This window comes from Dipodomys spectabilis, unplaced genomic scaffold (genome assembly GCF_019054845.1).
Source record: "Dipodomys spectabilis isolate Male_0828 unplaced genomic scaffold, ASM1905484v1 ptg000030l, whole genome shotgun sequence".
In the NCBI taxonomy this organism is placed as follows: Eukaryota; Metazoa; Chordata; class Mammalia; order Rodentia; family Heteromyidae; genus Dipodomys; species Dipodomys spectabilis.
Window position 1 is genome coordinate 12950290 of NW_024870707.1, and position 20694 is coordinate 12970983.

Here is a 20694-nt window from a genome sequence, read left to right on the forward strand (position 1 = left end):
TTTTATTTATTTTTATTTTTATTTTTTTTGGGTCCAGTCATGGGGCCTGAACTCTGGGCCTGGGCGCTGTCCCTCAGCTCTTCAGGTCAAGGCTAGAGCTCTACCACTTGAGCCACAGCGCCACCTCCAGCTTTTTACTTTTTGCTTATGTGGTGCTGAGGAATCGAACCCAGGGCCTCATGCATGCAAGGCAAGCGCTCTACCACTGAGCCACCTTCCCAGACCAAGACTCTTTTTTAATCTTAATATTGGCTTGCATTTCTCCCTTGTATGTGTGTGCAGTTGGTAAAGTTCATGTCAAAAACCCAAGAAGAAGGGCTGGGAAGGTGGCTCAGTGGCAGAGGGCTTGCCTTGCATGCTCGAGGCCCTGGGTTCGATTCCTCAGCACCACATAAGCAAAAAGAAAAAAACTGGAAGTGGCGCTGTGGCTCAAGTGGTAGAGCGCTAGCCTTGAGCTGAAGAGCTGAGGGACAGCGCCCAGGACCAGAGTTCAGGCCCCACGACCGGACCCAAAAACAAACAAACAAACAAAAAACCCAAGAAGAGCAGAGGTGGCGACATGGGGAGAGCAAGGTGCACCCCGCATCCTGCTGCAGGGACACGGTGGTGCTGCAGGCGAAAGCGGGGTGAGTCCCGGGGGCTCTGTCTCCTCACTGGGGAAGCAAAGCACCCACCCGACGATGCCTGACGGAGCTCCCCATGCCACGGGAGGGGGGAGGTGTGCTGGACAGTCCCGCCGCCTCAGGGAATGCTGTGGAGCTTGCTGGACACCTTGCTGGACATCCTCCTGCTCCCTCCCAGCAGGTGGACTCTGACTCCGTCCCTCCCAACGCTGCAGTGCAGCTGCGGTGCTCGGGGCAGGGCCTGGACCAGCTGTGCCCACCTCCCTCTTATCCATCAGGCCACTGGGGACAGTGGGTCCCGCTCTGCTGAGCATGGAGCTCCCCTCTGTCCTCCCCGGTATCCAGGCCCACTGTGTGGTAATGAGACCATCTCTAAGCGTGTCTGAGGTCTCTCGGAGGCATTTCTGGGCTTCTCTCTTCTTGTGGTATGGAGTTTGGACTTAACAAGCTAGGCAGCTATTCCAACACTTCATCAAGCCCCAGTTCTTTTTTCCCTAGTTGCTGTTGAGATGGGATCTCGCTTTTTGTCCAAGCAGGCTTGAACCTTGATCCTACCATTTACATTTCTTTTGTGCAGTCCTGGGGCTTGAACTCAGGGCCTGGGGGCTGTCTCTGAGTTTCTTTTGCTCAAGGCTAGTGCTCTACAACTTAAGTCACTGCTCTACTTCTGGCTTTTTGTGATTCATTAGTGTCTCAGGGATGTTTCTGCCCAGGCTGGCTTCAAACCAAGATTCTCCGATCTCAGCCTCTGGGTAAGTAGGATTACAGGCATGAGCCACCCGTGTCAGGCTTTACTCGGCTGTTTTTTTGTTGTTTTTTTCTTTAGGGGTGGGGGGGATCTGGTCGTGGGGCCTGAACTCTGGGCCTGGGCACTGTCCTCAGCTCTTCAGCTCAAGGCTAGCGCTCTACCACTTGAGCCACAGCACCACTTCCGGCTTTTTTCTTTTTGCTTATGTGGTGCTGAGGAATGGAACCCAGGGCTTCAGGCATGCAAGGCAGGTGCTCTTCCACTGAGCCACCTTCCCAGCCCCTTACCCAGCTTTTTCTGATGACATGTGGTCTTGGAATCTTTTCAGGTTGGGCTGGCGGGAACAGAGACTCCCCTGATCTCAGTCTCTGAAGCAGCTGGGATAATGGGCTCACACCCCTGCCCAGCTGTCCTCAAGCCTTTGTGAACAATTCTCAGAACTGTTCAACCTCTGCCCTTTGCCTTCATGCCTCCTTCAGAAAGTACTGGGTACCGCCTGGAGGCTGGGCGAGGGTGCTGTGCTGCCCTCACTCCCCTGATGCCAAGGTACTCACTGCTTCAAGTCTCACTTCAGCAATGTGTTTTCTGTTTTCTCAGAAGCTTTGTGTACTCAGATCACTTAAGAGTGTGTATAGTACTGACAAGACTTCATCCCTGAAGTGTCCTCAGCCTTCTTAAGTCTCTTGTCAAGTCAAGAGCACAGTGAATGTGGGCCAAGATCCAGATGCTGGAGTCAGGGCTTCCTGGAGGGCCACTTTCCCGCCCAGGTGCAGCTGAGAAGCGGAGCACAGTGGCCTCTGGAAGAGTCTCTCCCCATGCTGAGCCAGCTTCCCCGGAGGGGAGGGGGAGGGGATGGGGAGGGGAGGGGAGGGGGAGGGGAGGGGGAGGGGAGGGGGAGGGTCAGGGCTGCCACGGCAGGTGCAGTCGACCCTGTCCTCTCCCTACACTAGGGAAAGGACAAGTGCTCTTGGTCAGCTGCCATCAGTGGGCTCAGGGAGCGCTCCTTGAGGGCATGCTGAGCAGCCCTGGGTGCTGGGTGCTCCTCAGGGCCTCTTCCTAGTCCAGTCAGGGAACATCTGCCTTGCTAGTAAGCCATTTCCGGCTGTGAGCTTCAATAACCTGTGCCTCACACGCTACCTCCATGTGTTTTGTCCGGTCGCTTACAAACCCTTCCTCTGTCTTCACACAGCAGGCTGCGGTGTCACAGCCTGTGTCTCCAGAATGGCCAAGACCCTTCTTCAGCATGATTGTGTGAAACATCTTTTTCCTTCAGAGACAGGGTCCTGCCTTGAACTTGATCATTGTCCTGCCTCAGCTGCCAAGCATTATAGAGGATTATGGCAGTATCACAGAGACACCTACTGCACGTGGTTCTAGAACAACTTTAGAAAAGCCACAGATCCCTAAAGATGTCTGGCAAAACAGGTAGCTCCTTACTGCTTTCCTATAGGGCCTAAGGTCCCCTCGTTTTTTCTTTCTAGAAGAGGGAGATAAAAGAGGAAAGCAAGTGAGTCTACCACCATGAAATTCTGGATTAAAAAAAAAAGCTCTGGGTTTGGATGTGTGGCTCAGTTGGTAGAGCACCAGCCAGTGAGCAATAGCATCAGGTTCTAGACCTAAAAAACAATAAAGAAAAAGGGAAAAAAAGTCTCTGTCCAAGAACAGGTGCTGGCTTTGCTTGCTAGTCCTCCACTCTGGCTTCTGAGACAATGGTGAGACACGCTGGAGTTACCCTGGAAAACGGAGGATGAGGATGCCCTGGCCCACACTCGGAGTGTTCTGTCCCTGCTCAGGATGGAGGGGGCACAGCCACCTCCAGAAGCCACCCGTGGTGGATGGCGGCACAGGCCAGCGTGTGCTGGGCAGCTGCGGGCGCGCGGGCCTCCCACTGAACACACAGGGGCGCTCTGGGAACAGCACAGACTGCAGAGGACTTTCAGCTCGTGTTCTCAACACACAGCTCAGCTCCTAGTTGAGAAATTAATTTGAACTAGTGCGAGAAGCCTTTCAGAAAGCCTGTAAAGAAGAAAGGGATTGGGTTTCTTTCTAGATGTGGTGACGTTTTTCTGACCACAAAATGGACTTAGGCCCAAGTGTGTGCTTGTGCGCTCAGGACCCTGCGGGCGCTGGCCCACCTCATAGCACTCGCAGTAGTTCTTCAGGCAGCCCGACCGCTTGCAGTTGCAGCCCTTGTTGTGCCGTGGCTTGACATCACCCAACTTGCCTTTCCCAATTTTGGGTTGGAAAGCTTCTGGATTTCTATCAAGGCACGCCTAAGAGAGAAAATGGGAAACACTGTAAGACTGTTATTCATAGATGGGTGCAGTGGCCTATGACTGTAACTCAGCTCATGGAGGAGCATCACGAGGTCAAAGCTAGCCTAGACTACATAGTGATGCCTTGTCTTAAAAAAATTATAAACATAAGCTGGGCACTCGTGGCTCAGGGCTGTAATCCTAGCTTCTCAGGAGGCTGAGGTCTGAGGATCACGGTTCAAAGCTAGCCTGGGCAGGAAAGTCTGTGAAACTCTTATTTCCAATTAACCACCTAAAAGCTGGAAATGAAGCTGTGGCTCAAATGGTAGAGCGCTAACCTTGAGCAAAAGAAACTCAGGGATAGTTCCCAGACCCTGAGTTCAAGCCCTAGGACCAGCACACTCACACACATGCACACACACATACACATGCACGCACACACGCACACACGCACAAAGATTGAAAAAGAAAATAAAGCAGTGTTTTATGATTCAGACTCAGCTGAACCAGCTGCTGTTTTATGAGGAGCAGACGGGGAGAAGGAGCCCCTGGCGCAGCTAGGACGCGCATGCTCCCTGTCTCTGCCATCCATTTCCACACAGAGCCTGATGCAGCCACGGTTTCTTCACAAATACCTTTTTCTGAGCTTCAAACTCTTGCATATTTACCATAGAAAATAAAGATGCAGACAGTAAGGAGCAGATCACTGCTCACATGAGGGAGTTCTCCAAAAGACATCTTGTACCATCTTCCTAAGGCCACTGAGACCAGCACCAATGGGCCATGACTGAATGGGCCATGTTCCAGGCACCATGACTGAACACGCCTTGTCCCAGCACCTTTCTCCGTGACTGGTATTTCTCATTGAGCTTTGGCAGCAATCTTGGAAGGTAAAAGGTGCTACACTTATCACGCTTACAGATAAGGAAACTGAGTCACCCACAGGCCAGCTAACCCCCAGAGAGCAGCACAGCCTAGTGTCCAAGTTCCCCTGCAGACTCCAGAGCACAGGCTAAAATCACAGGGCCACGCCCGTGTAGTGCACACCACCGATCAGGTTGGGTTTGTTTCCCTAGGGTTCTAGGAATGGTTTCTAGGGCCTAGGGCTCACCACTGAGCTACCCGAGTCTTGTGAGCATGACATTTCATCCTGGTTTATCCTTGTTGGCCTGTCTTTCCCTTTCCCTTTCCCTCCTTCCTTCTTCCCTTGCTTCCTTCCTTCCTTTCTTTCTTTCCTTCTTTCTTTCTTTTTCCTTTTCTTTTCCTTTCTTTCCTTCCTTCCTACTTTCCTTTCTTCTTTTCTTTTCTTTTTTTTTCCTTCCTTCCTTCCTTCCTTCCTTCCTTCCTTCCTTCCTTCCTTCCTTCCTTCCTTCCTTCCTTCCTCCCTCCTCTCTCTTTTCTGACATAGGGTGTGAACTTAAGACCTTGCACTTGATAGACTTGTGCTCTGCCACTTGAGCCACAGCTCCAATTTTTTTCCCACAGCATTTAGGTGGTTAATTGCAAATAAAATCTTCACAGACTCTCCCTGCCCAGGCTGGCTTCAAATCTTTTTTTTTTTTTTTTGCTAGTCATGGGGCCTGAACTCTGGGTCTGGGCACTGTCCCTCAGCTCTTCAGCTCAAGGCTAGCGCTCTACCACTGGAGCCACAGTGCCACTTTCGGCTTTTTCTGTTTATGTGGTGCTGAGGAATCGAACCCAGGGTCTCATGCTTGCAAGGCATACACTCTACCACTGAGCTACCTTCCCAGCCCCGTGGCTTCAAATCTTGATCCTTAGATCTCAGCCTCCTGAGTAGTTCAGATTATAAGCATGAGCTGCTGACCCCTGGCTCCTGGCTATAACTTCAGGAAAGCAAGTGCTGGGTCATAGTCTAGACAAAGATTTACCTGTTACTAGCTATTTGCCAAACATGTTTCCAAGTAGCCATACCAATATATAGTCCTATCAGCAATGCATAGAAATTCTAACTTCCAAAATAAAACTTTTGCTCTATATTTTACCTCAAAATAAATTGTGACTCTTCTGAAGTCACTTAGATGCAGCCTAAGTTTCCTCTGTCATATGGGTCTGGCTAAAGCAAAATCAATATCCTGAGCGATTATCCCATAACTCAAGAGAGAAATTACTTTAGGGAAAATAAACAAACCAGCAATGGCACACCATTGGTCCCATTTGCATGGGCGGGGCTCGGGCCCTCAATTTCCCCTGACAGCTCCTGGCTGTCACCCCCTCCCCATGGAGGTCTTCCTGTTCCCGGAAAGGAGGATGGGCAGGCTCCAGTGGCTTGAGCCTCCAGCAGGGAGGTCTTGAGCACACGGAAGTCCGTTGTGCTTCAGGATAGTCCATTCCTGTCTCCACCCTCGGCTGCTCACATGTGAGGCTGAGTGTGTCGTGTTGAGGAAAATGAGGCCTGGTAAGGGAACTCAGAAACGCGCATTTAGAAACGCAGAAGCACTATCTCTGCTTCAAAGAGAGACAACATGACGTACTCCTTCCTGAGAGCTATTTGGTGGGGTATATGCCTTCCTGACAGAAATGCTCCCCAAACGCCAAGCAACCCAACGGCAAACAAGAGCCAAGAACTTAGAAATAACACCAAGAGTGACTGAGAACAAAGACTTCCCCCGCTTTACCACATAAACACTCCTGACAGCCAAAGAGCTGTGTGTCTCTCCCTTGGAGAGCACTACTGTCAGAGTGTGTCCCTGCCTTCCTGCCTGTCCGTCTGCTTGCCTGCTTGCTTACGTACTCACTAACGCTCTGCCAAGTTTTCATACCATTGTGACTTGTCCAGAAATTCTTATTCTGCAATCAAGGTCAAGGACCCTAAGTGAAGTCTCTACTTTTTGTTCTTGTTCTTGTTGGTTTTGGTTGTGGGGCTTGAACTCAGGGCCTGGGCACTGTCCTTGAGCCTCTTTGTGATCAAGGTTATTAGTGCTCTACTATTTGAGCCACAGCACCACTTCCAGTTTGGGAGTGGTTAATTGGACTGAGTCTCTACTTTTAAAGGGAAACGTTACTAACCTTCACCTGCTTCTAGTGACACTATCTTTGTGGAGGATCGTCTCTCTTTCCCATATTACCACTACCACTCAAGCTACTCAGCCCAAGTCACCAAACCCCAAACCAAACTAAGCAGACTTGTACGTGTTTCTGAATGAGAATCCTGAAACTACCCAGTGCTGGCAGGGGATAAAGATCTTTGCCTGTTCCTTGTAATGGTACCACATGTCAATAACAGGACCAGAATCAATGTATGTGCTCTTCAACACTTTGGCTTTTCCCAGTAATGAAATGAGGGATCTCTGGAGATCATTTTATGAACATCACTTTTTTTTTTTTTTTTTTGTCAGTCGTGGGACTTGAACTCAGGGCCTGGGCGCTGTCCCTCGGCTTTCACTCAAGGATAGTGCTCTATCACTTTGAGCCACAGCGCCACTTCTGGTTTTAGGGATTTGTTGTTGTTGTTTTTTGGAGTTTTTTTTTGGGTGGTTAATTGGACATAAAAGAGTCTTATGGATGTTCCTGCCCAGGCTGGCTTTGAACTGTGATCCTCAGAGCTCAGCCTCCTGAGTAGCTAGGATTCCAGGCTTAAGCTACCAGCCCTTGGCTTGAACATCTCACACATTTTAAAATGCTTTTAAAATTGATTACCTTAATGGCTTTAAACCGTTCGATTTCATGGCGCAAATTGTTGCAACAATTATTACAATTGCAGTTGTTGCAAAAGTCTCCACTGGCAAAGCAGTCGCAGTACCTGTGAAGAGAACAGCAGCGTGAGTTCCAGGCCTGGCGGCTGGAGGTCAGGGAGGAGGCACACAGGCAGGAAAGGGACCGCACCACGCCGCCGGCACAGCAACTTCACTCAGGGGCTGCCTTCTGGCTTCTTGTTTATATGAAAAGTAGGTCAGTAGGGATACTGTCTTGCTGTGTCTAAGCCAGAAAAAGAGAAACTAGCTAAACTGTGGTGTACAACACAGGATTTTGCAAAACTTAAACCAACATCCTGGAAGATGTCCACGGCTTCCAGCCCCAGTGTCCTGTCATTTCCCCTGAAGCACATAAGCTAGTGAGTAGGGTTTATCAAAGAATAACTGAAGGGGAAGAGTAGACACACAGGATCCCCGAGCGAGTGGGAGAGGAGGAGGAGAGGCCTGGGTGAGGCATGGTGTCCTGCAAGGGCTGCTCACCCTTGGAGACCCTCATAACAGCTCTGTGACTGCAACGCTGTGAGGAGGTCCACGGGCCCTGTGGCTCCTCTCCCACTTACTGCTCCCCTCCCCCATCAGACGCCCATGCTGCGCACAGAGGTATCCACAAGCTGGGCTTACTTTTCTCAATGTGGGAAAACACCCAACGTCAGCTTTGAGATAGGGACTCCTGAGACCCTGCCTACACCTGCACTGCCAGCAGTGCCAGGAAGCCCACCAGCCACTCCACGGCTTCCGTCTGTGGGGAGGAAGGGAAGAGTGTGAGGAATCGACCTTCTAGCTCTGCCACTGCTCCCCACGTTGTCTGGTACAGGTGATCACCTGGGAAGAAGGAACCTGCCTTTAGCCTGCCAGTGTGGGGGAAACACAGATGGTGAACTGAGTGAACCGATGTCCTCACCACAGTGGATACAGGAAGACCCTGTGCCTGGCACTCGGGGGACAAGATGTCTGCAGAACCCTCGGTGGGGGTCTTGGGCACAATTCATAGTGTTCCGTAATATTGGTTAAACGCGTGTCAAGGCAGCAGGAGAACCTTGATCAGGAGAGGCCCGCAGAGAGGCCAGCAGAGAGGCCAGCAGAGGGGCCCGCAGAGAGACCTGCAGAGAGACCAGTAGAGAGGCCAGCAGAGAGGCCAGCAGAGAGGCCCGCAGAGAGGCCCACAGAGAGGCCCGCAGAGAGGCCAACAGAGAGGCCAGCAGAGAGGCCCACAGAGAGGCCAGCAGAGAGGCCCACAGAGAGGCCCGCAGAGAGGCCAGCCTGTAGCCTAGGTAGTCCTGGCACCTAGCTCCCCGGAGACTCAGAGCTTGCCTACACACAAGCTGTTTAGACAGGAGAAAGGGGACAAAGTTTGGGCTATGAAAGGTGAGTTAGGCCAGAGTACCCCCATCTAAATGACGATGCCTGAAGGGGGCTACCTGCTGGGGGACTGGAAACAGGCAAGGGAAGAATGGAGCCGCTGAGAGTGGCTCAGGTGGTAGAGCACCAGCCAATAAGCGAAAGCATTAGCTACTGAGTTTGAGTCCCAGTTTCAGAAACTTAAAAAAAAAAAAAGGCAAGAATAGAAACAGTTGGCTGGGGAGATGGCTCAGTGGTAGAGCACGTGCCTTGCATGCATGAGGCCCTGAGTTCGATTCCTCAGCACCACATAAGCAGAAAAAAACAGTCAGAAGTGGCGCTGTGGCTCAAGTGGTGAAGAACTGAGGGACAGCGCCCAGGCCCAGAGTTCAGGCCCCACAACTGGACCAAAAAAAAAAAAAAAAAAGAATAGAAACAGTTGATCTTTGGGGCACCACACAGGTCTTTCATGGGCTGCCAGGATGGAAAGAAGGGAGGAGATAGTGACAGGAGGTGTAACGGTGGGAAGTGGGCATGGGACTGGGGTGCTGTAGTGCGCGAAGGGCAGAGGAGAAGCCCTGCATCAGCAGGAAGAGCCGAGAGGCAGCTTTGGGCACTGATGGGGCAGGTGAGGGGTACACCTGAAGGGCTCAGAGGAGCCAGGGTTGCCCCTTTGTGCAGCAGGCCCCGAGTCCACAGCCCTCTCTGTACCTGGCACTGGTGATTCCTACCACCACGTGGCAAAGCTTAGCAAGCATCTCTGGGTACAATGATGGAAGAGTGGGGTGCTGCAATATGAAAAAGGCAGGAGGCGAGGCCCTCAGTTTCTTTTCCTATTCAGCTTCTGAAATTCCGGCAAGAGGTAGGTGAAGCCAGCCCAAGAGAAAATACCTAGAGAGGCTGACGCTGGGTTCCCAGCATGGCTGCAGCCCCTCACCCTGAAGCCTCTGTGAGCCCAGCCAGCCCACGCCTCACCCGCCACATGAGCAGAATCACCCCCCAAAGCCAGCAGACAAGCAAGGGACCTCCCATGTGACGGACAGGCTACAGAAGCACTGGCTGTTGAGGGGATGGGAGGGAAGAAAGCTAGGAGGGAGACACGCCTGCGGCCTGAGGAGATCAAACCAGGGCTGAATTCCTCATAAGAACAAGACACAGGAAACACAGCCTCTGAAGAAGATATTCTAGAAAATAACTGATCACAGAGATGAACATTTTTTAAGATTTACATAAACTAGAATCAATAAAACATAAAAATTGATAGACGGCAGCAGCAGGTCAGACCAGAAGCCCCACCATATAAAAAACAAAGACTTCCAGAAAGAGAGCTCTAGGAAAGAAGGGGAAAGGTAATGTAAGCTCATACCTAGCACTGAACACAGTAGTGAGCTCAACCTAGATGTCGCATCTTTATATTTGGGTGCCAGGGGGAGTTCAGGCCCATTACTTAGGGTTATTGAGGCAAATGTTAAAAGAACTGAAGGTTTTGAAGGAGAGGAAATGAAGAAACACTGCCAGAGAAATACTTTTGGTCATAAAAACTGTACAATAAATGGGTTTTTTAAACTGTATATGTGATCTACATACACCTAGGTAAACTAAGAAAGAGAGAATAAAATTAATTAGAGATAAGAGTTCCACAGACTTTAGTGTCTAGGCTTGGCTTCAAATCATGATCCTCAAATCTTAGAGTTCTGAGTCCTCGGATTACAGGTGAGCCACTGGTGCCCAGCTTTAATGTGTTTTCGATCTATGATAGTTTCAACTTGCGCCAGGTTTCCTGGGACACAATGGGGAGCATCATGTAAATAGTGAACAGAACCGCTGCCTTTCTGGTCTGAGGTCCAGCTACCCTACTCTCTCTCTCTGTCACAGGGAAGGTTTTGCACTGCTGTCTCCCTGCTTGGAACCTTCTGGGCAGCTCTTCCCACTCACCTTGACCTAATGAACTGTCTTGGCAAAGCCCTTCACTGCCACACTTTCTCAACACACCTGCCAAGTACTTGGACGCAGTTGTGCGACCGGCTCACTGGTGCTCTCCCTGTGCCTACAATCATGGCTGTTCCAAAGAATTTGTGCCATGAACAGATCTGTGGGTAAAAAACTGCTAGCACACGCTTCCCTCGTGCCACCAGCCCTGCCTGAGCAGGCCCCCTCCTGTCTGACCCACGCCTAGGGAAGGAAGCAAGCCGCTGGACTGACCTCACCTCAGTTCCCCTGCTTCACCATCAGTGCAGATTCCCCAAACCACTTGTGAGGCAAAAAGAAGCCAAGAGAAAAGCAAGGCGGACCATGCGCTCCAGGCAGCAGTGCAAGTCGTGCCCCTGCTGTGGAAGACAACGCGGTTCTTCAAAATGTTCTGCATGGACTGATCCAGCGATCACGCCTGGGTGTACCCCAAACAACTGAAGGCAGGCTAGGCAGACACGTACCCCAATGTTCACAGCAGCACTGGAGACAACCCGTGTCCACCAACAGAACATATTGTAAAATGTAGTGTGAACAATGGAAAAATTAGTGAAGCACTGCCGCGTGCTGCAACACGATGGTAGCTTGGAAACAGAAGCCACAAAAGAGCAGACCCAGGGGATCCCACTCATGTGCGGTTGCTGGAAGAGACAATTCAGAGACAGACAGTAGAACAGAGGCGCCAGGAGCCAGGGAAAGGGACTGGGCTGGTGCAAACTCCTGGGAGTGGATGGCGGTGGGCGCTGTCAGCATCCAGCGCGTCTTTATTTATTCAGTTTGAGGCAGGGTCTCACTATACAGCCAAGGCTGTCCTTGAGCGTTCAGCCCTCTCACCTCGGCCCTGAGCGTTTAGGATGACAGGCGTGAGCCACCAGACAGCTGTGCACGTCTTAGTAACACTTAATCACACACTTACAAAGGGTTACAACAGTCGATTTTATGTAATAACTTATTTTACCACAATTTTTAAAAGCAGGGAGCAGAGAAGAATAAATGGAAGGCTGCCATTTACATGAAAAAACTTAAATGGTTAAAATTTAAAACTTGAAAAATAAGATGGCACAAAACAAGTCCAGCTATACCAATAATTACATGAAAATGCCAACAGGTGAAAGAAAACCATTAAAATGGATTATTTGCTTTTTAAAATCCAGCTATGTTTAATGTAAAGGAGACACACCTGTAACCAACACATAAAAAGGGCATCTGAGTGGCAGTGGGCAGTGTTGGCTGAAAACCACTCATGTTAGACAAAGAGCCTAAGGCAGAAGCATTGGGGTACAAGGCATAACGATGAACACTGGTGGGAGGGTCATCAAAAAGACATTAACAAACAGCTGTGCCCCTCCATTTGACAGACTCAAAATAAACACCCCAAACTGGTATTGGAAATGGAATGTAAGAAACAAACAAGCTTACAACTTTAAGTAAAAGATCTTAACACTTATCAAAAATAGAAAGAACACATATATTTAACAATCATTTACTATATTTAAACAATAAAATTAACAGATGAGCTAAGGGATAGATAACTGTACCCCAATGAATAGAGAATATATATTTTAATTAACAAATATTTCCAAAATAGATTAAGGATTATAGAGGAAATCTTCATTAACTTCAAAGAACTGTAACATACAAGATAACACTATCTGACTAGTATAATTTAATTTAAAAATTAACAATAAGTATGTAGTTTTAAAGTACATAAAGGGGTGACATTGTCCAAAAAAGAAATGTGCTCATTACTTCACTTATAAAATGGTAACCCCTCTACACAAAACCTTGATAACAATAAAATTATACTTAAAATACATAAATAATACACATATATGCATTTATATACATTTGAATACTTTGAAGAGTATATCTAAGTAATTCATAAGGTAAAAAGAGCATTACAACAAAGATTACAAAATTATTTTGAGTGAATGACAATGAACGCCCTTTATTCACTCTTGTAGGATTCAGCAAAGCTGTACATAGGAGTAATTCGTAGCTTTAAATACATGTTAAAAATAATAAAAAGATTGAAAATAAGAAGGTAACACAAAATTCTGGCAAAACATGAATGTGAAATAATAAAGTCAGAAGGGAGAGAATAGTTAAGAGGGAAAAATGAACGTACTTCATGTAACTGGGAACAAATGCAAGCAAGAGAAACAATAAAACCAAAAACTGGGGCTCTGAGAAGATGTACAAAGTAGATATGTCATGAGGCTGGTCCAAAAAAAGCACGAGTAATCAATAGCAGAATAAAATGAGAAAATTAAAAGGGCTACAACTACAGAGGCAGAGGTAGTTTTATTTTGCTTTTGTTTTGTGCTGGTCCTGATAAGAACTCAGGGCTGGGCACTGTCCTTGAGCTTTTTTGCCCAAGGCTAGTGCTCTACTACTTGAATCACAGCTCCACTTTTGGCTTTTTTTTTTTTTTGGTGCTTAATTGAAAATAAGAGTCTTGTGGACTTCCCTGCCCTAGCTGGCTTCTGAGATCTCAGCCTCCTGAGTAGCTAGGATTACAGGTGTGAGCAACCAGGGCCCAGCCAGAGAAGTTTTTGAATAAAAGGCTACATAATTCATTTGAAAATGTAAAGAATTCAATACTTTTCAAGAAAAATATAAAAACTCAAGAAGAAATACAAAGTTTTAAGAAAACAGAAAATGAACAGGTAATCCATCTTTCCCACTCTAATCCCAAGATACCTGAGAGTTGTGCAGGCAAGGTTTTATCAACAAGCAAGCAAGCCCCACCTTAAGGATACTTTGAGAGCTATATAAAAAGGGAGAAGTCTGTGTATGAGGGGTAGGTAATGTACTTTATTAAGCAGTACAACACCAACAACATAAACAAACAAAGAAATATCTTGTGTAGGGGCTGGGAAGGTGGCTCAGTGGTAGAGCACTTGACTTGCATGCCTGAGGGCCTGGGTTCCATTCCTCAGCACCACATAAGCAAAAAGAAAAAAGCCGGAAGTGGCGCTGTGGCTCAAGTGGTAGAGCACTAGCCTTGAGCTGAAGAGCTGAGGGACAGCGCCTAGGCCCAGAGTTCAGGCCCCACGACCGGACTCAAAAAAAAAAAGAACTATCTTGTGTAAAAACGCCTCGACTGGGTGTGGTGCCGACAATATAGGACACAGCATGCTCTAAAAGCCCCACAGGTACATTCACCAGCCTGCAGCACTGAGGACACACAGCCAGACCAGTGCACATCAGCTACAGCGGCTAACAATGAGCTATCCATTCACAAAATTTTGCTCTGCAGTTGTGTTGATTCATTAACAAAAACAAACTTGTAACATCTTTAGAAGAACTCTAATGGTGCATGTCTCTAACCTGGGGATTGTCAGGATTTTGGATTTTCTGGATTTGAACTCAGGGCTGTAACAGTGTGTCCAGTATCAGATTTCTTGATTTTTTGGGGACAACAATAAAGGAGCAGTAAACAAGAGCCAGTCCATCTTCATGAGGCTTAGTCTGGCATAGGTGCCCATCTGTGAGGATAGGTTGCTAACTAGGTAAAACCTACTCAGGCAGGCTGGAGACCTGACCCCCAGCCAAGCCCCTGCTTCCTTCTCCTTCCCATGTGGACTCCTTCCCAAGTAGTAATGCCCCCCTTTGTAGGCAGCCCAACTGGGAGCAGCAGCAGGGCTGGCAGCAAAGAGAGCGGGGCTGGCCAGCTCAGCTTGAGCTCTAATCTTCCGCCTGTGGCTGATGAGTGCATGCAGGCCTTCCTGTGCCATCAGCACCACACAGTCTACACACTCTTGTACAAGGCATTTGCCTTGTCTGCCTCATCAGTCTACTGGCACTGCTGCCCAGGAGACCACATCCACAGCCATCCCTTGTGGTTGAATGTGGCATCTCGGTGCAGCACTGAATGAGCTCTGCCTGAATGCAGATGCCCCTTCATGACCACTGTTCTAGGGTGGGCAGACTGGCAATTCTGCAGTACCTTAGCAGGGCTCTTGCTGTGTGTCCAGAGTGATAATACTGTTCAAGGAAATGCCTGAGGCCCTGTGTGCCCTGTGCTAGGTTCCCTGCCACAGGCACATTCCATCCTACAGCGGAGCCCCATGAGGACACATGTTCTTCATATTTTCTTTTCCTTCCTTCCTTCCTTCCTTCCTTCCTTCCTCCCTCCCTTCCTTCCCTCCCTTCCTCCTGTCTTTCCTCCCTCCCCTCCTTTCCCCCCTCCCTCCCTTCCTTCCTTCTTTCTCTTTTCTTCTGTCACTTCTAGGGCTCCTAGGACTTGAATTCAGGGCCTGGGTGCTGCTCTTGAGTTTTTTTTTTTTTTTTTTTAGTGGGTCGTGGTCTTGAACTCTGGGCTGGGCACTGTCCCTCAGCTCTTCAGCACACGGCTAGTGCCCTACCACTTGAGCCACAGCGCCACTTCTGGCTTTTTTTCTGTCTATGTGGTGCTGAGGAATCGACCCCAGGGCCTCATGCATACGAGGTAAGCACTCTGCCACTCAGCCACCTTCCCAGCCTGCCCTTGAAGTTTTTTATTTGTTTGGTTTTTCTCAAAGCTAGCACTCTACCACTGAATCACAGCTTCACTTTTGACTTTTTGGTGGTTAATTGGAGAAAGTCTCATGGACTTTCCCGCCCAGGCTGGCTTCAAACAGCCATCCTCAGATCTCAGCCTCCTGAGTAGCTAGGATTACAGATGTGAGCCACCAGTGCCTGCCAATTCTTAATTCATTGACCATTCTGACAAATCGTCTACTATAACAGTTGTCAAAATATTCAAATAGTTAAAATAGTTAAATAAAATAGTTATTTAAAATACCACTGGATGTGGGAGTGCACACCTGTAATCCTAGCGGGTGAGGCAGGAGGGGTTACATAATGAGACCTTGTCTCAATCAATCAATCAATCAATATTTTAAACATTCTAGATATATCTTTGAGCTGGTAAAAAAAGGAGGGGGAACAACTTAGAATTTGTCAGTCCCGAGGCTTGGGTCCGTCCCTCGCGCTTGCCAGGCAGGCGCTCTACCACTTGTGCCGCTCTTCCAACCCCTTTTGCTTTCTAAACAGTCTTGTGGGTTTTGTTAAATCCCAGGTCACCTTGAGTCATGATCCTCTTATTCGTGCCACCCACATAAGGTGAGCTCTCACGTGCATCCTTTTTTGTTGAAATGGGGTTTTGCTAAATTTTCCACTGGCCTCGCCTCAAACCTTGACCCTTCCTTCCTCTACCGCCTCCCAAGTAGCAGGGATTACAGGCATGCGACACAGGGCCTTGCAAGCCCTGAACAGTTTTCTTCGTTGTGTGTGTGTGTGTGTGTGTGTGTGTGTGTGTGTGTGTGTGTGTGTGTGTGTGTGTGTGTGTGTGTGTGTGTGTGTGTTTATAATTAAGGAAATTTCTTGGAGAATAAAAAATAAAAACAGAAGCAGAGATTCTGAAGGCAAGCTAAACTGAAGGCTACAGCTTCATGATGGTGTCTACTGGTCCCAACAGTCAGAGGCTTTAGTTTTACTGAAGGAAAGGGGACAACAGTTATAAGAGCAAACAGACACCAGTACATCACAGACTGTTCCCTATAACCCAAAGGCTGGGGCACACTCAGAGCGGGGAGTCTGCTCCCTGAACCTGTATATGGGTATGTTATGTGCCTATGTGCATATGTGCGTGTGTGCGTGTGTGTGTGTGTGCGTGTGTGTGTGTGTAGGGGCTCAATGCCCTGCTGACAAATAGCGAAGACAAGTGTCCCTTGGGTGTTGGCTGGGGGAGGGAGGACTCACTTGATATTTACAGTCATACTGTGTTGCCGAAAAAAAATCTTAGCCAAAATTTTACAATGTCCAAGTTAGCACCAGGTAAAAGCAAACACACACACACTCTCTCTCTGTCTCTCTCTCTGTCTCTCTGTCTCTCTCTCTCTCTCTCTCTCTCACACACACACACACACACACACAAGAACAATCAGTAAAACCCAATAAATAGCAGATGGAGAGAAGCAGGGACTTGAAATATGAGGATTGTAAGCTATAAGGTACAAATTATCTAGTATCGTAACTATGTAACCAAACAAATAAGCAAGCAACAGAAGACTATAAAAATACCATTCTGACTTGACTTTGTATTCCACAGGATTCTGGTGTCAATAGTTAATCTAGTTAGAGACAAAAGACCACAGGAAAGCAGCAATATGGAAGACTGCTTAAGCAATAACTGAAATCTTAGGGTTAAAAAAAAAGTTCAGAAAGGATCTAGGCATGGTGATATACACTGTGATGCCAGCACATGGGAAACTGAGGCAGGAGGCTTGTGAGTTCTAAGCCAGCCTGGGCTACAACACAGAGACCTTGTCTCAAAAAAGCCAAGATAATAAGACATAGACAAATAGTAGAACAACAGCTCCCAACTAGACCTATCCAACATGTCAGCAAAAACTGGAATGGAAGATACTTTAAAAGCCGAGTTTGGATCTGTTCAAACAAAGCTAATATAAACGGGTCAATTAAACCTGTCCTGAAAAACATCTGGTCCATGGTATGTAGCCACCTCCTACTTCCTGAAGTCCTAGGCGAGGAAGAACACCCCTTCCTCGCCAGGGGAGAGTCTCTCTTGCTCTATGAAATTACTGTGCAAAGCCTTAGAATTTAACATTACATTGCGGCCTCTCTGATCTTTCACGAAAATACATTTTACAGTGGACACATTGAAAAGCTAATTATGAAACAAATCATTGTTTCAAATACATTCAAATTAAGAAAAGCCTAGTTACAGTTTGCACCAGTGCTGACCTACCAGTCCCCCAACCTGGCCGGCAGCAGAGCAGCTCTGTCCACACGAGACCCTGCCCTGCCGCTTTGCCCTCTGCTCTCCCACCTCCTCTCTCCTCACCCACAGCTGCACTTCTACGGTTTCCTGATCAGCTGCCTCCTGGAGCTTCCAGTGTCCCGAGAGGCACGTGGCGAGGCACGTGGCTCACATTCACAGGTTAACCCAGTGGCAACTCAATAGTTTCAGTCAACCTCAGATTTCAGCATTAATTTTTAAACAATCAATGTTTGTCTTTTCAGTTTTGTTTTGTGGACAAGTTTCAGACTTCCTTCTGGGTTTTACCCGTGGGCACCCACATCACTGTCCCATCAATGGAGCTCTCAGCGACCGCGGCGGAGCTCTGCAATGGAGAAATTGTGTGGAGACTATGGTTAGGGTTGTCAGACATTGCACTAGGACACGCTCTCCCCTTCCAACATGGAACTAAAGCTAGGCAGGCATTAGGGTGAGAAAGCAGCCCCGGCAAGAGCTGAGCGCAGAGCAGGCAGCACATTACAGATCCTGACAGGCTTGAAAGGAGCTGGCGCTCACAGTGCGGCCTCCAATTTTGGCCATACTGTCTTCTTCCACCCAAGATTCTGAAGGACAGCCTTCCCTGCCGCCCCCTGAACTGAGCCTCCTGGGACCCTAGGGGCAGACCTTTCTGATAAAATTTCAATAGAGAATAAACCAATTCTCAGGCTTTTTAGAAAGTAGGGTGTGGAAATGTTACAGTTAATGCTCAACAAGATCCAATTAGCACTTGCCAGAGTAGACTGATGGTGTTGCAATCCACAACCAAGAAAATGACATCTACCTCCTCCCCCCACCCCACCCCAAGAGTACGAGCAGTGCCATTCTTGGTTTGAACTGGCTAAGGGATTGGAAACAGGTTCAAGCTAGTGTGACTCCTCCCTGCTCAGATTTAAATGTGCGATCTGCGTTAGGGAACTGCCGCTGAGAACTACAGCATTCACACGGCTTGCCATTCCAATTCGTCTACACTGCACTCTACTTACTGACTTCTAAACACCTTATTCATATTTAATAATGAAGGATTTGTGATTACTTACAATTTCAGACACTGGGATTTGGTACAGTTACATGGCTTTCTAGACTTTGTGTCCCATGAACTAAGAGTTACTCTATAAAGATTAAAAAAGAAAATGTATTCAGATGGTTACCCTTTAATAAGAAGATTAGCTAAAAACTGGTGTTTTTGAACAAACACTAAGAATCTCACACCAGCCAATTATAGGTATTATCTACAGGCGCCTAATTACGAAAATGGCATGCCATTATGTGCCTGCTGACCTGGGCAGGGGGAGGGGGTGTTACTATCACTTTCACACTTCTAGAATGCTCCCTGGAGTTTCTCCCCTATTTAAATCCTTGTTCTGTATGCCTCCCATAAACAGCCTCCCCCCACCAAATCAGAACACTGGGAAGTATGCCTCAGAGAACAGCAGATAAGCCTAGGTCACTGCTGTTTATCAGTGGTAAAGCTGCTGCACTGTAGCTTAGTATCAAAGTGTGTGAGTGTTTGAGTAGTCTTGGTAACCGCTCTCATTTTAGGAAGGGATTTCTATAACTGCCCCCTAACTGCAATGTGGGTGGGTAGACCAGCCTGGCAGTGGTCTTCAGGGATGAGGGGAAACAATGCCTCCTCTGGTGTCTCTGGATACTGCTAACTACAGCCATGGCAGCTTCCTAAGCACTATGCAGAAGTACTGCTCGCTTGGGAACAGAAACAGTGATGCTCTGGGGGAGGGGAGGAGTTGTAATGAAAAGGAGGTCACAGGAAGAGAAGCCCAGGTGGTGCCGGGCAAAGTGCCCCTAAGAGTATGCCACAGGCTTCACCTATGCAGGGCCTGGCCACCTCCGGACATGGACTCCTTAGGTCTGAGGATCCTACAAGAACTAGACCAGCACCTGGCACATGAATGCCATGCTGTTTGCTGTGCGGTTGTAATTCCTGCAAATGCCCAAAGACAAGCAAAGCCTTTGCCTGTCTTCCATCCTTGGGCCCCTGCATTCCACGCTGGTCTCCATGAAGCCTCCCACTCTCCTCCTCGCTGCTCCGCCCCGCCATGGACTCCACCTGTGCAAGCCTTTCGTCTTCCATCCCTGTCTCAGTCTGTGCCTGTTCAGTCTGTCTCTGTCTCTTTCACATGGCGTGCATGCGCCTGCACACACATATCCACCCAGATGTAAACAGTGAGGCACTTGATCCATGAGCAGACTTGTTAGTGGTTACTTCTGGGGATAATTCCCATTTTCAAGATCATGTCTGTAAATGCTGCATTGCATTTACAATAGACGGATCCCTCTGAATTGGTTCTATGTCCTCATGGGTGCTGGAGGCAGCGGGCCTGCATTTGCACATGTGAGGCAGACCTGGGCCTGTTCCAGACAGGCTCTGAAACTGCCCTCAGCCCTCTCAGACCTGTCCTAAGCTGGGCACAGCTCAGCCTGGTGCTTCCGATGCAAAGGAAGCAAAGCCCTTCCTTGAGAATACAGGTCTAGCTATGGGGAGGCTCTGCGCACTGCTGACAGGGAGGACCCTGGGAGCATCTGCAGGGGCAGGAGAACCAGGATTCTTTGACTAAGAGACAACTTGTGGCCAGGATGTGATAAATGCTTCAGAGGACACCAGAAATAATATCTTCTTCACTCAGAGCATCTATCTTGAAAGAGGCTCTTAATAATGGGGGCATGAGACATATACAATTGAAAAGTAGGAGAACATAATGTAGGATATGATCCACTGTCAAACTGGTTTCTGAGAACTATAACTGAAATGATGTTCAGAGGCAGGAAGTTTGACACGATGAAAGTGGTTAAAGAGAACTGCTGTGGTAAGAGGTGGACTTCGACGCTAATGACTACAGTTGTGGGCCTTGCTGCTGGTAGTTACAAGGACGTCTGAACAGAGAGGTAACATGAAGAAGGAACCGAGAACACGAAGCTCGGGCAGGGGACCTGTGGGCTGCGGTGGAAATTAGGTGGCAAAAACTTGCATGCTCTAAATAACTTGATTATCCTGTAAGCTAAAAATTAAAGAGTAGAAGGATTAATCAAGACCTTGAAAGGGGCCGGGAAGGTGGCTCAGTGGTAGAGTGCTTGCCTTGCATGCATGAGGCCCTGGGTTCGATTCCTCAGCACCACATAAGCAAAAAGAAAAAAGCTGAAAGTGGCGCTGTGGTTCAAGTGGTAGAGTGCTAGCCTTGAGCTGAAGAGCTGAGGGACAGCGCCCAGGCCCAGAGTTCAGGCCCCA

General features: G+C 48.3%; 1 protein-coding gene across 1 annotated transcript in view; it reads right to left on the minus strand.

Moving 5' to 3' along the window:
* Tesmin (testis expressed metallothionein like protein) overlaps positions 1 to 20694 on the minus strand; it is a 29592-nt gene that overhangs the window by 964 nt on the left and 7934 nt on the right. Inside the window, exons 6-7 of the mRNA XM_042676442.1 lie at positions 7284 to 7386; positions 3507 to 3644 (exon numbers count right to left, since the gene is read on the minus strand). Of these exons, the coding sequence (XP_042532376.1) occupies positions 3507 to 3644; positions 7284 to 7386 (241 nt within the window). The remainder of the gene's footprint in view (positions 1 to 3506; positions 3645 to 7283; positions 7387 to 20694) is intronic.